The following is a 13,596-nucleotide window of genomic DNA, read 5'->3' on the forward strand; positions in this document are numbered from 1 at the left end:
TTTAAAAGCTTTTCAAAAGATGATCTGTATAATTTTCAGTCTTAGATATATGATAATATAACCACAAAGGTGGGTCTAAATTTCGCTGTGGACATTAATTATACACTGATTTTCTTGGTGTGTCTGTGCTTTTAAGGATTTAGGGACAATATAACCCTATTTTCAACAGCAAAACATCACAAAAACAAAAACAAAATAGAACTTGTTGTCTTTGACTTTTCTTCTCAATCATGCTGCTGGTTTGGAAGGATACACTGATGATGATGGCGTCTAGGTTTTCAGTTGCATCCTGACAACAGTCTGGATGGCACTAAATGCCGAGGGTCCCAGTTCTACTGCATGTCATGTCCAAATAGGAATGGGGCAGATGCTGTCAACTCTCATGCTAACTAACGTCTGAAATACACAGTCAATTCTAATATTCATGAAAATTGCAGAGTTGCCATGAACACCAAATCAGCAAACACTGAACTATTGTCCCTAGGAAAAATACGAGTTAGGTTCCTGTGAGCCTCTGATCATGAGATTCTCATCAACTAAAATGGCATTTGCATTATATAGACTCATCTACCAATGTCTCTATAAAACAAGCCAGGCTCATCGACCATGGAAACCCACTCTTCCCATTTCTCTCTTTCTGAATAACATTAAGCAAGTATTTTAAATTCTTCTTCAGCCTCCTGATATGCAGAGCCTGCCTTGCTTGCAAAGTTAACCTTTCTCACACCTTATGCCCTTTTGAGACTTGGGTGCCAACCAGCACTAGCCGAGAAGGGGTTAACATTTTCCTGCCCCTGGGTGATGTGAACATACATTGCTTTGGTTTTCAGCCTCACAACAATATTGCCCACTGCTTTTTAGAACTGGATGTCATCTCACAAATCCATGAATTTAGCACATACTTTTAACAGGTCTCAGGGCAGCCTTTTATACATATTGTCAAACTTCCTCTCCTCTTCCCTGATGCACTGTATTGGGTTTTTTGTTTGGTTTGTTTTTTAGAGATGGAGTCTTGCTCTATTGTGCAGTCTGGAGTGCAGTGGCACAATCTTGGTTCACTGCAGCCTTGGCCTCTCGGGCTCAAGAGATCCTCCCATCTCAGCCTCCAAAGTAGCTGGGACTATAGGCATGCACCACCACACCTGGCTAGTTTTTAAATTATTTTTTTCTCAAGACAGGGTCTCATTATGTTACCCAGGCTGGTCTAAACTCCTGGGCTCAAGTGATCCTCCCACCTCAGTCTCCCAAAGCACTGAGATTACAGGGATGAGGTCACTGGACTTGGCCTGATGTGCTATATTGTTGATTCAATAATGCTGAACTCATGCTCAACAGAACAAGAGCTTGTGTCTGCATGAAGCCTCCCTAACACACGTGTTTTCTCTGTAGGTGCATCTCAACCTCGCTCTGCTTGGGGACAGTGGATAGTACTGCAGCACTGCACTCAGGGCCATTTTAAACAGCAAAGTCACCAAAAACAAAAACAAGCACAAAAATGTTTAAAAGCAAGGTATTAAATAGACTGTAAAAAAGACACATGTACAGTATGTGAAAGCCAAGTGTCTCCGTGTGACCTGAGTTGAAAACATAAGCAGTGAATGACACAACGTTTTCACTTCTCTGTGCATGTCTCAAAATGACTGTGGAAGTGCTCTGTGTATTGGTTTTGGGGTTAAAATACATTTTAGCAAGCAGGTGAATTCACAAATGTGAAATCCCTGAATAAGGAGGATCAACTACATGGGATAGGGAACTTCTCAGGCAACTGACCAAGCCATTCTTAGTAATGGCCGGTGTGACAACGGTTTGTGCATTAAATCTTTTGTTACAAAAGAAAATACATTAGATGTGACAATTTGACAAGGCTTATTTGGACCAAAAAGACAATATTTAACTAATCACTTTTAAAATTTTATTTCCCAATTCAAAACAATGAGTTCATAAATAAGTCATATGCTGATGCCTCTTCAGCAACTAAGTGTCTGACATCTGTAAGTTACTTGATATCCTACCACCAATGGGACACATGCAGGAATTGTTTTCTCCCTTAGACCAAGCGTACACATTTCTGACACCTATCATCCATCTCTATCAAATCCAAGAGAGAACACAGTGTCAGTACTTGATGACTGGCAAACAATTTCTTCTGAATAACTTTCTCCTACCCTGCAGAATATCCTTAGAAAGGGTTCCTGTGAACTCTCAGACACAGCTAAAAGTGTCCTAACATGTGGCCTCCAAGCTGATCAGGCTGCCTAGAGACAGCAGCAGCAGCATGGCTCACACACAGCACATCCAGCACAGGCAAAAAACATTTGCAGCTGGGTAGAGTGTCTGGCTCACACCTGGTAATCCCAGTGGTTTGAGAGGCCAGGAGGATCACTTGAGCCCAGGAGTTTGAGGCTGTAGTGAGCTATGATTGCTGCAGTGAGCTACAACTGCATCACTGCACTCCAGCCTGGGTGATACAGTGAGACCTCTAAAAAAACAAAATGAAAAGAATTTGCTATTTTTCACAACCACCTACACTGCTGACTCATGTTCAACAGTCTTTTCTTCTGCCATCACAGTTTCCAAAACGACTGCTATAATCATTGATCTCTTAATCTGTGGTCTTTAAACTAGAGATTAATGATTGTTTCTTAGGCGGCATTCTTCCTAGGAGATTACAGCGTACTCAAATGAGAGACTTCATAAACCCCAGCCAACACATGGTCAAAAACCCTGCCACAGTCGCCCACTGCTACTGGTTTCTTTAGTGTCCTACTCAGGTCCCTTCCACATTTCACCTGGGCTTGACTCCACTTTCTTTCTTTCTTAATTTTTCAGACAGAGTTTCGCTCTTGTTGCCCAGGCTGGAGTGCAATGGCGCGATCCCAGCTCACTGCAACCTCTGCCTCCCAGGTTCAAGTGATTCTCTTGCCTCAGCCTCCCAAGCAGCTGGGATTACAGGCGCCTACCACCACACCCGGCTAATTTTGTATTTTTAGTAGAGATGAGGTTTCACCATGTTGGTCAGTCTGGGTCTCAAACTTCTGACCTCAGGTGATCCACTTGCCTTGGCCTCCCAAATTGCTGGGATTACAGGCATGAGCCACCATGCCCGGCCAATCCCACTTACTTTCTAGCTCACTGATAAGCTGATTATTGTGTAACTTGACAGCCCGGTGCTGTTCCACCTGATCTTCCAATTCAAATATGGTTTCTTTCATGTCTTTGATCTCTGCATCACTCTCTGAAGCTTTTTCTTGCAGCTTTAGGCTGGTCCTACTTAGCTGTTCTGCTTGGTGATCACATATCTCCTTCAGGTATGAATAATCCTTTTCCACCTAAAATAAAAGGAAGGTTCCTTGGTCAGTTTAACAACAACAAAATTCCCACAGTGACCTGTCCACTAGAAGCCCAAGCCCCAACATGATGCAATATACCCATGTAACAAACCTGCTCATGAACCTATTCAATCTAAAATAAAACATTACAAAAAGCTTCCCACAAGTCAGCAGCAGGCTCATGACCACAGTAGCAAAGACGCTCTTGGCACGTGCGGTTTCTTGCATTACCTCGGAAACAGCCAAGGCTGTAAACAGTCAGAGAAACACAATGTATGCTCCCAAAGGACTGGATCCTGTGATGCTTCCTACAAGCAGGAGAGAATCTACACGCACTTAAACATTCCTCTTTCCGCAGCCGGGGAGAGCAATGCTTCCCTGGGAGGCACTGGCCCTGCACCAAGAGAGCTGCCTGGTGCGGCCGCCCTCACCACACATCTGCTGTGGAGCAGCGCCCTCTGCTGCTGAGCTGTGAACAACATCCCTGAAATCAGGCTAATCTGCAAACCCTCAGGTCCCCTAACATACACATAAAGATACTTGTGGTTGCAATGCTTCTTTAGAGGAATCTCTAAAGATTCTTTATCACATTCATGCTCTATCACAGCAAAAATGTGATAGAGAATGCAGACAGAAGGCACACAGAAACGTGCATGCACCAGAAGCACAACAGTGGCACAGCATAGTCGCTCCACCTGTTCAATTTTTAAATGTTAAACACTTTAAATACACAGAAAAGCACCAAAAATAATCATGCACCAAAACAGATTTAACAATAGTTAAATGTTGCCACATTTGCAAAATCTTTTTACTTTAATGAGAATTTCTTAAAGCCTCTACCTTCCCTTCCACCTCAGAGAGTAGTATTATCCTAAAATTGACATGTGGTCATCCCTTGGTTTTTCACTTTTACTACATAAGTATGTGTCCATGATAATATGCAGTATTGCCGTTTTATACAATGTTATACTACATTGTGCTTTTGCAGTGGATTTTACTGTATCTGCATTATACTGCATGTTCTTGCTTTTTAACTGTTTTCTTTTCTATTCTTTTTTTTTTTTTTTTTTTTGAGAGGGAGTCTTGCTCTGCCGCCCAGGCTGGAGTGCAGTGATGCAATCTCAGCTCACTGCAATCTCCACCTCCCAGGTCCAAGGGATTCTCCTGCCTCAGCCTCCCAAGTATAGCTGGGATTACAGGCATGTGCCACTACACCTAGCTAATTTTTTTGTAGAGATAGGGTTTCACCATGTTGGCCAGGCTGGTCTCGAATTCCTGACCTCAGGTGATCCACCTGCCTTGGCCTCCCAAAGTTTTGGCATTACAGGCGTGAGCCACAGCACACGTCCAACTGTGTTTTTAAAATGTATCCATACTGATACACATCATGCTGGTCATTAATTGCTGCACAGTATTTCACTGTCTTAATATAGTATTTTATTATTACAAAAATGCTGCAATAAACATCATTGTCCCTTTTCTACAGTGCTTCAATTAACATTACTGAATAGCTGTATATTTACCATGTAATCTAAGCTTGATGCCTAATAGACTTCTTCCTAGACTTGGGGTAGGGGTGGGGTTTCTTTGTATGCAATAAAATTTTTTTCCAATTACATTTCACGTGCAAAACCTTCTGGCTATAAGCTCTATGGCAACAGGGACTTCTCTGTTTAATTCACGATTGCATCCCCAGTGTCTACACAGCAGCACACACAGGAGGCATTTAATGAATATTTGATGAATGAATGAACACTGGGAGGTAACACTGCAGGGTCATTCACTGGGACGTTGTGATAAAGGATAAGGAAGGGGGGGAGACCTGGAGACAGAGCAAGATGGCTGAAAAGACTCTTTCAGCAATGCACCCTTCCTGCAGAAACACCAAATGGAATTGCTAGCCACATAAGAAAGCATCTTCATAAGCACCAAAAATCAGGCGAACGATCACAGTGCCTGTTTTTAACATTCTATTAAGGAAAGAGGCACTGGAGAGGGGAAGAAAGAGGCTTGACTCTCCAACATCCCCTTTCCCTCATTCGTTGGCAGCAACCACATGGTACAGAGACAGCATCTGTGCACCCATGGGGAGGGAAAGCACAATGATTGTGAGACTTTGTATTGGAATTTGGTGCTGTCCCATCATAGCAGAAAGCAACACAGGACAGAATTCAGGCAGCATCCATGGAAGAAGCATTTAGACCAGCCCTAGCTAGAGGGGAGTCTTCCATCCCAGTGAGAATCTGAGTTCTGGCAAGCCCCACCTCTGTGGGCTAAAGTACTCTGGAGTCCTCAGCAAGCGTGAAAGACAGTCTAGGCCACAAGGGCTGCAATTCCTGGACGAGTCTTGGTGCTGTGCTGGGCTCAGAGCCAGTGGACTTGGGGTGCACATGACCCAGTGAGACACCAGCTGGAGCAGCCAAGGGAGTGCTTGTACCACTCTTCCCCCAACCCCAGGCAGCACAGCTCACAGCTCAGGGAGGAGAGGGAAGAGTAAAGAGGACTTTGTCTTGTAACTTGGATACCAGCTCAGCCACAGTAAAATAAAGCACCAGAGTCCAGAAGTCCCCCTTCCAGGTCCTAGCTCCCAGATGACATTTCTGACACAGCCTGGACCAGGAGGGAAACCCACTGTCTTGAAGGGAAGAACCCAGTCCTGGCAGCATTAATCACCTGCTGACCAAAGAGGTTAAACATCAGTGGCGCCCACGCAGTACTCGTCATGGGCCACATGCTGTACTGGCTTCAGGTGTGAGCCAGTGAGTTTTCAGCTGTGATGGTCACAGGGAGAGATTCCTTCCACTTGAAGAAAGGAGAAGGAAGAGTGAAGGGGATGTCGTCTCGCAACCTGGGCACCAGCTCAGCCATAGTAAAATAAAGCACCAAGCAGGCTCCTAAAGTCCTGATTCTAGGCCTTAGTTCTTGCACAGCATTTCTAGACCTGCCCCGGACCTGAAGGGAGCCCACTGCCCTGAAGGGAGAGACTGAGACCTGCTGACTAAAGAGCACTTGGGCCCTGAATAAACATCACTGGTGCTGCCACAGGCCTGGGGTGATGCTGGCCACTGGTAGAGATCCCTTTGGTTTGAGGAAAGGAGACGGAAGAGTAAAGGACTTTGTCTTCCAACTTGGGTGCCAGCTCAGCCACAGTAAAATAAAGCACCAAGCAGACTCCTAAAGTTGTAGACTCCCAAAGTTGTGGACTCCAGGCCCTAGATTTCAGAGAGCATTTCTAAGACCCACTCTGGGCTAGAAGGGAGCCCAGCACCCTGAAGAGAAAGACACAAGCCTTGCTGGATTCCTCATCTGAGGACTGAAGGGCCCTTAGGCCTTGAATAAACACCAGCAGTAGCCAGGCAATAGTCACCACAGGTTTTGACTGAGACCCAGTGCTGGGCTGGCTCCAGGTCTGACCCAGCACAGTCCCAGCAGTGGTAGCTACAGGGGTGCTTCACCTCTGCTCCAACTCTAGGCAGCTCAGCATGAAGAGAGAGACTGTGTATTTGGGGGAAAGTAAGGAAAAGGAGCAAGAAATTTTGCCTGCTAAACTTGGAAATTCTCCTGGATCTTATCCAGGACCACCAAGGTGGTACCTCTATGAGTCTGCAAGAATCACAGCATTACTGGGCTTGTGGTGCCCCTAATGCAGATAACAGCTGCAGTGACCAAAGCCTTAGATCACAACACTCAATTCCTTTTGAATACCTGGAAAGTCTTCTCAAGAAAAACAAATACAAACAAGCCCAGACTGCAAAGATTACATAAATCCCGGACTCTTCTATGCCCATCTATGAACATCCAGAAATTTATGACATACTGAAGAATGCATGAGTCTCAACAGCATAACTGCTCAAACAGAAGAATTAGTGAGCCGGAAGACAGGCGATTTGAAAATCTACAGAGTCAAAATTTAAAAAGAATGAAGTACACATACAAGATCTAGAAAACAGTCCTAAAAAGGGGCATATCCAAGAGTTACTGGCCTTAAAGAGGAGGTAGAGAGAGAGAGACTGGGTAGAAAGTTTATTCAAAGGCATAATAACAGAGAACTTCCCAAACCTACAGATATTAATACTCAATTACAATAGGTTATAGAACGCCAAGCAGATTTAGCCCAAATAAGACTATTTCAAGACATTTAATAAACAAATTCCCAAAGTTCAAAGATAATGAAAGGATCCTAGAAGCAGCAAGAAAAAAGGAACAACAAACAAAGGAGCAGACTTCTCAGTGGAAACATTACAGGCCAGGGAGAGAGAGGCATGACATATTTAAAGTACTGAAGGAAAAAAATGTCAAACATGACGGAGAAATAGAGAGTTTCCCAGACAAACAAAACCTGGGAAATTTCATCAACAGCCAACAAGAAATGCTAATGGGAGTTCTTCAATCTGAAAGAAAAGGACATTAACAAACAGTAAGAAATCATGTGAACATACAAAACTCACTGGTAACAGCAAATACACAGACAAATAGAGAATATTATAACACTGTAATTGTGGTGTGTCAACTACTCATACCTTAAACAGGAAGATTAAAAGATGAATCTATCAATAGAAACGACACTGAAGAAATTAGATCATATCAAGTTAAAAAGGAAACAACCAACAAGGTGAAGGGACAGCCCATGGAGTGGGAGAAAATACTTGTAAACTACCCATCTGATAAGGAATTAATAACCAGAATATATAAGGAGCTTAAACAATTCAGTGGGGAAAAAAAATGTAATAATCTGATTAAAAAGTGGGCAAATGATCTTATTTAGACACTCCTTAAAGACATGGCAAACAGGAATATGAAAAGGTGCTGAATGTCGCTGATCATCAGAGAAATATAAGTCAAAACTACAATAAGGTACCATCTCACTCCAATTAAAGTGACTTTTATTCAAAAGCCAGGCAACAACAAACGCTGGGGAAGATGTAGAGAAAAGTGGACCCTTGTACACTGTTGGTAGGAAAGTAAATTAGTCCAGCCACTATGAAAAACAGTACAGAGGTTCCTCAAAAAAAAAAAAAAAAAAAACTAAAAAAAGAACTACCATATGATCCAGCAATAGTACTTCTGGGTATACACCCAAAACAAAGGAAATTAGTCCAGTAAACAGATATCTGCACTCCCCATGTTTATTGCAGCACTATTCACAATAGCCAACATTTGGAATCAACCTAAGTGTCCATCAGCAGACAAATGGATGAAGAAAATATAGTCCCTATACACAACAGAGTATTCAGCCATAGAAAAAGAATGAGATCCTGCCACTTGCAACAACATGGATGGAAGTGCAAATCATCATGTTAAATGAAATAACCCAGGCACAGAAAGATAAACTTCATTTATTCTCACTCATTTGTAGGGGATAAAAATTAAAACATTTGAACTCATAAAGCTAGAGAATAGAATGATTATCAGAGGCTGGGAAGGGTGGTGGGGCAGGGGTGGAAATAGGGATGGTTAATGGGTACAATACAGTTAATGAAACCTATTATTTGATAGCACAACAGGGTGACTACTGCATTACATGCCTGTGTCAAAATATCTCAGGTACCGCATAAATGTATATGCCTACTATGTACCCATAACAACTAAAAATTAGAAAAAAGTATAAGACGGAGGAAGGGAGGGAGGGGAAGGAAAGGAGAAGAGAAAGAGAAACAGCCTGGGAAAGAGCCAGAGGGCCCTGCCTGTCCTCAGGGGTCAGTTCTGGATGGTAACATAAAAGGGATCATTGCAGGTTGTAGCCCAAAGCTTGAAAGCTGCTCAAGTACAGCAAGATGACTAAGGACATACATTCTGGAGCCAGGCTGCCAGGGTTTAAACCCCAATTCTAGCGAATCAAGCCTTGTATTCTTTAATTCCTCTGCCTCTGTTTCATAATCTAACAACTGTCAGGGTAGCAGGGGCAGTGCAGTTAAGTGAAATAATGACTTGTAGAGATTATCATAGTGCCTGGACCATATAGCAGTAAAAGTCAGTAAAACTCATTCTTTGGGGCCAGGCGTGGTGACTCATGCCTATAATTCCAGCACTTAGGGAGGCCTAGGCAGGTGGATCACGAGGTCAGGAGGTTGAGACCATCCTGCCTAATACGGTGAAATTCCCATCTCTACTAAAAATACGAAAAATTAGCTGAGCGTGATGGCATGCACCTGTAGTCCCAGCTATGTGGGAGGCTGAGGCAGGAGAATCATTTGAACCCGGGAGACAGAGGTTGCAGTGAGCTGAGATCACAGCTGCTGCACTCCAGCCCAGGCAACGGAGACTGTATCTCAAAAAAAAAAAAAAAAAAAAAAAAAACAACTCTTTCTGTCACAAGTGCCTTATATATTATACATACAATACTACATAGTAATGTAATACAGGTCCATTTGACCAAGAAAAATCATAATACATAAAAGACCAAAAGTCTTATATCCTAACTACTTTATTAAATAGACGATGACTTTACTATTTTTTGTTTTTTTTTTTGGAGTCAGGGGACAAGGCCTTGCTCTGTTGCCCTGGCTGGAGTGCAGTGGCACAATCACAACCATTGTAGCCTCGACCTCCTGGGCTAAGCCATTCTCCCCACCTCAGCCCCCCTCACAGCCGGGACTAAAGGTGTGCATCACAATGACCAGCAATTTTTTTTTTTTAAAGATGGGGTCTTGCTATGTTGCCCAGGCTCCCGGGTTCAAGTGATCCTCCCACCTTGGCCTCCCAAGTGCTGGGATTACAGGCATGAGCCACTATGCCTGGCCAGAAGATGACTTTTAAGGAGAAAAGAGGTGCTGCATTTTAAATCCTGGAAGGCTGATTCTGAAATCGTTTGAAAAGCAGCAACAGAAGGTACGTTTTGAGTCTTACAACCTGGGGCAGACTGTGGCCTTCTGTGTAGCTGGTTGGCTGAGTGTTGTGGAGTCCTCAGGCTGGAGTCTAGAAACATGCAAGCAATTTGGCTGGGACCACTGTGGGCTAGGAATTAAACTGAGGATGTAACGAGGCAGCCTAGAGGGGGAGCGCCCTGAGCAAGGCCTCTGCAAGCAGTTGAGGCTGCTGCCCCTCAGAAGCTCTGCCCCTCTGCCTCCCATAGGTAGGTAACTCGGCATGGGGGAAGGGCACCTGCAAATCAGCATTTGTTTCATATGCACCCATCACTTCATCCTTCCTGGGTGTTGGAATAATTATCTCAAATTTAACAATATATTCCAGAAACTTCTTTTATTTACAAAAAAAAAAAAAAAAAAAAAGACAAGAATCAAAAAACAGAAACCCTTAAGTAACTTCACAACTTCTTCTAACAAGGGCTTGCTAAGTAATAACAGGCAGATTTTTTATATTCATTTAACAGATTAACATAGGAAGAGAGGGGAAGTTTCAAGTGAAATTAAATCACTTGAAAAGAGTAATCTAGCATGTATCAAGTGGCTGAGAACAAAGCCTACCCTTCCAAGACTGCAGGTGCTCCAAGGCCCTGCTTACATTGTGGGTCTCTCAGCTGACCAGCTCCTTTGCATTTCCCTTGCTTGAGATTTTTTTTTTTTTTAAAGAGATGGGGGTCTTGTTATGTTGCTTAGGCTGAGCTCCTGGGCCCAACTGATCCTCCTGCCTCAGCCCTCTGAGTAGCTGGGAACTACAGGGAGACCGCCCAACATGCTGACTGGCCAGCTCCTTTTAACTTCTCTATGTCAAGAGACATTGTCACCTAGCAATGTGATTTTCAACATTTCTCTTGAAAAAAGAAACCACTCTTGTGCATCACAAGTATTTCCCAATTTCAAAGATCAATTTTCTGTAGATATGGAGCCAGTGGAATTGCACTATAAATAGATTCAAAGAAACTTCCCAGGAAGGCCACTATTTTCTGCAGAGAGGAAAGCCACTCCTTTCCAGCAGGTGCCCAAGGCAGATAGCAGCAGAGGCCCCCAGGGAGGGACCAGAGGACAGGCAGTGTAGCTCTGAGGTCAGACCCCTCTAGAATCCTAGCAAGGGTCACCTCCTCCACTCCCCAACCCCCACCCCATGCTTGTCAAGACACTTATGAAAAAAAAGAAAATCTCAGGACCCCCAAACTTCTTACTTGGAAGATAAATGTAAGCGTGGAGGCTGAGTCATGCTACTTGCCATCTTCTCCCCAAATGAATCTATTGCTTTACAAGTCTGGGTCAAAGCATTAAATCAGACATTCACCAGTGCCCTAAGGAAAGGCAAAAGGCCTCAGGCATCTCCAGATGAGTGTTCCCGAAAAGAGGAAGAGTTTCATGCTGCGGGACCCAGGGGATGTACTCCCCAACTGCAGGTATTAAGAGCACTACTATGCTGGTGGTAACACACCCATCTAGATTCTTCTCTCAGAGGGATAAACAACTGGTTGTGATGGTTTGACCAACAGATAATTTGACAGTACTGAATAAACATCTCTAACAGAACACCTACATAGCTTTCTTTAGTGTGAAGAAACAAAAGCACAAAGGAAATCAAGCTAGAGTTCATCTAAGAACCAAGCTCTTCTCTTACACAAAGCAGCCCTAAGAATAGAGACTAAAGAGAATAAGGAATTAGGCTTATAGCTAACCCAGCAACACTGTCAATATATCAAGAACCAAGAAATCCGAACATTAAAGTAAAAGCGTGCTGTGGCTCAAACATTTCAGTGTTAGTTATTTTTAGTAAATTTTTACAGCAAAGACAGTATTTTGAAGAATTATGCCCTGGCTTTGAGAAATCATTTAACCCTTCATTCATATATTCACATAGCAAAAACATGGTACTATGGAGACATAAACAGAATGATATCTTATAATAAATTCTGAGTAAATTCCAGTAACATTAAAGCTGTACAGATAGTGTTACTAGAAACCAGCACAAGTGGAGAAGTGGGTATGACCAACAGGAAGATACCTGACTCGTAAACACCCCATAACTACTTCTTGTGTAAGTCTGTCATTTCAGTTGGCTTTTGACTTAATCTGGTGATTATATAGTCCATTCAATCAAGTTATCTCAAGTGCTTAAAAAGAGATACTCTACCAGGGCAAAGAACTGTCAAGAATTCAGAATCCCACCTGCCCATATTAAGGGTCACCTCCTCCTCTAACACTGTGGAGACTACTCACAAACCTCAGCAGATGTGAAATGCATTCGTGGAACATCCTGGCTAGACATGTTTCTACAGCTTCTAAAGGTCCTGGAGGGGCAAACAGAAATATCAGGCATGAGGTCCCTGCCTTGGAGGACTCTTGGCCTAGAAGGGCAGGGGCTTCCGATCTCTGTGGCTGGATCGGCAGGTGCTGACAGCAGCCTCGGCTTGCAGGCCTGGGTATCCTTGCTGGCTCCAGCAGACAACTCTCCCTTCTCAAACCTGCCCCATATTCTGTCTTCCCTCTCCCAGGAAGCAGCACAACCACATATTCAATCACACAAGCTGGAGATCTATGAATGGGCTGAAATGCCTTCCTCCTGCCCATCCCTGATGTCAAATCAGTCACCCGATCCTACTGAACCTCCCTTCTAAACATCTAATGTCTAAATGTCTTTCCAGGCCAGATGCAGTGGCTCACGCCTATAATCCCAGCACTTTGGGAGGCAGATGTGGGTGGATCACTTGAGGTCAGGGGTTTGAGACCAGCCTGGTCAATATGATGAAACCCTGTCTCTACTAAAAATAGGAAAGTTATCCAGGAGTGGTGGTGGGTGACTATAATCCCAGCTACTCAGGAGGCTGAGGCAGGAAAATCGCTTGAACCCAGAAGGCGGAGGTTGCAGTGAACCAACAGATGCAGCGCTGCCAAGTCTCTGCCTTAAAAATAAATAAACAAATAAAACAAATGTCTTTCCAGCCCTCATCTTCCCACCCAACCCATTCCCTGTTCTGCCCTTCATTCTTTCTCGCCTAACTGTGGCCAAAGTCATCTTTCTCAACTGTAAACGTGATTCCGTAACTCTTGTTTAAAATTCCTTTGACCAAAAGCACAAACCACCAATGAAAAATAGTAAACTCAACTTCATAAAAATAAAAATTAAAACATTTTGTGCCACAAAGGACATTATCAAGATAGTGAAAAGATAACCCACAGAATGGGAGGAAATATTTGCAAATCATTTTTCTGGTAAGGGATTTGTATCCAGAGCACAGAAAGAACTCTCCAGCACTCTGGGAGGCTAAAGTGGGAGGACTGCTTGAGGCCGCATAGCGCAGGTTCCATATGTATAAAACATCCAGAAGAGACAGGTCCACACAGCCAAAACATAGATTAGTGGTTGCCAGGGGCTGGGAGGGAGGTGGTCT

At 43.5% G+C, this 13,596-nt stretch overlaps 1 protein-coding gene across 12 annotated transcripts in view; it reads right to left on the reverse strand.

Annotated features, from left to right (window-relative positions):
- SPECC1 (sperm antigen with calponin homology and coiled-coil domains 1) overlaps positions 1 to 13,596 on the reverse strand; it is a 331,903-nt gene that overhangs the window by 110,672 nt on the left and 207,635 nt on the right. For all 12 annotated transcript variants that reach the window (XM_032270309.1, XM_032270311.1, XM_032270308.1 and 9 more), the window contains one exon: positions 3,122 to 3,329. In XM_032270309.1, coding sequence (XP_032126200.1) covers positions 3,122 to 3,329 — 208 coding nt within the window. The remainder of the gene's footprint in view (positions 1 to 3,121; positions 3,330 to 13,596) is intronic.

Source organism: Sapajus apella, unplaced genomic scaffold (assembly GCF_009761245.1).
Source record: "Sapajus apella isolate SASKATOON/1434 unplaced genomic scaffold, GSC_monkey_1.0 scaffold208, whole genome shotgun sequence".
Classification (NCBI taxonomy): Eukaryota; Metazoa; Chordata; class Mammalia; order Primates; family Cebidae; genus Sapajus; species Sapajus apella.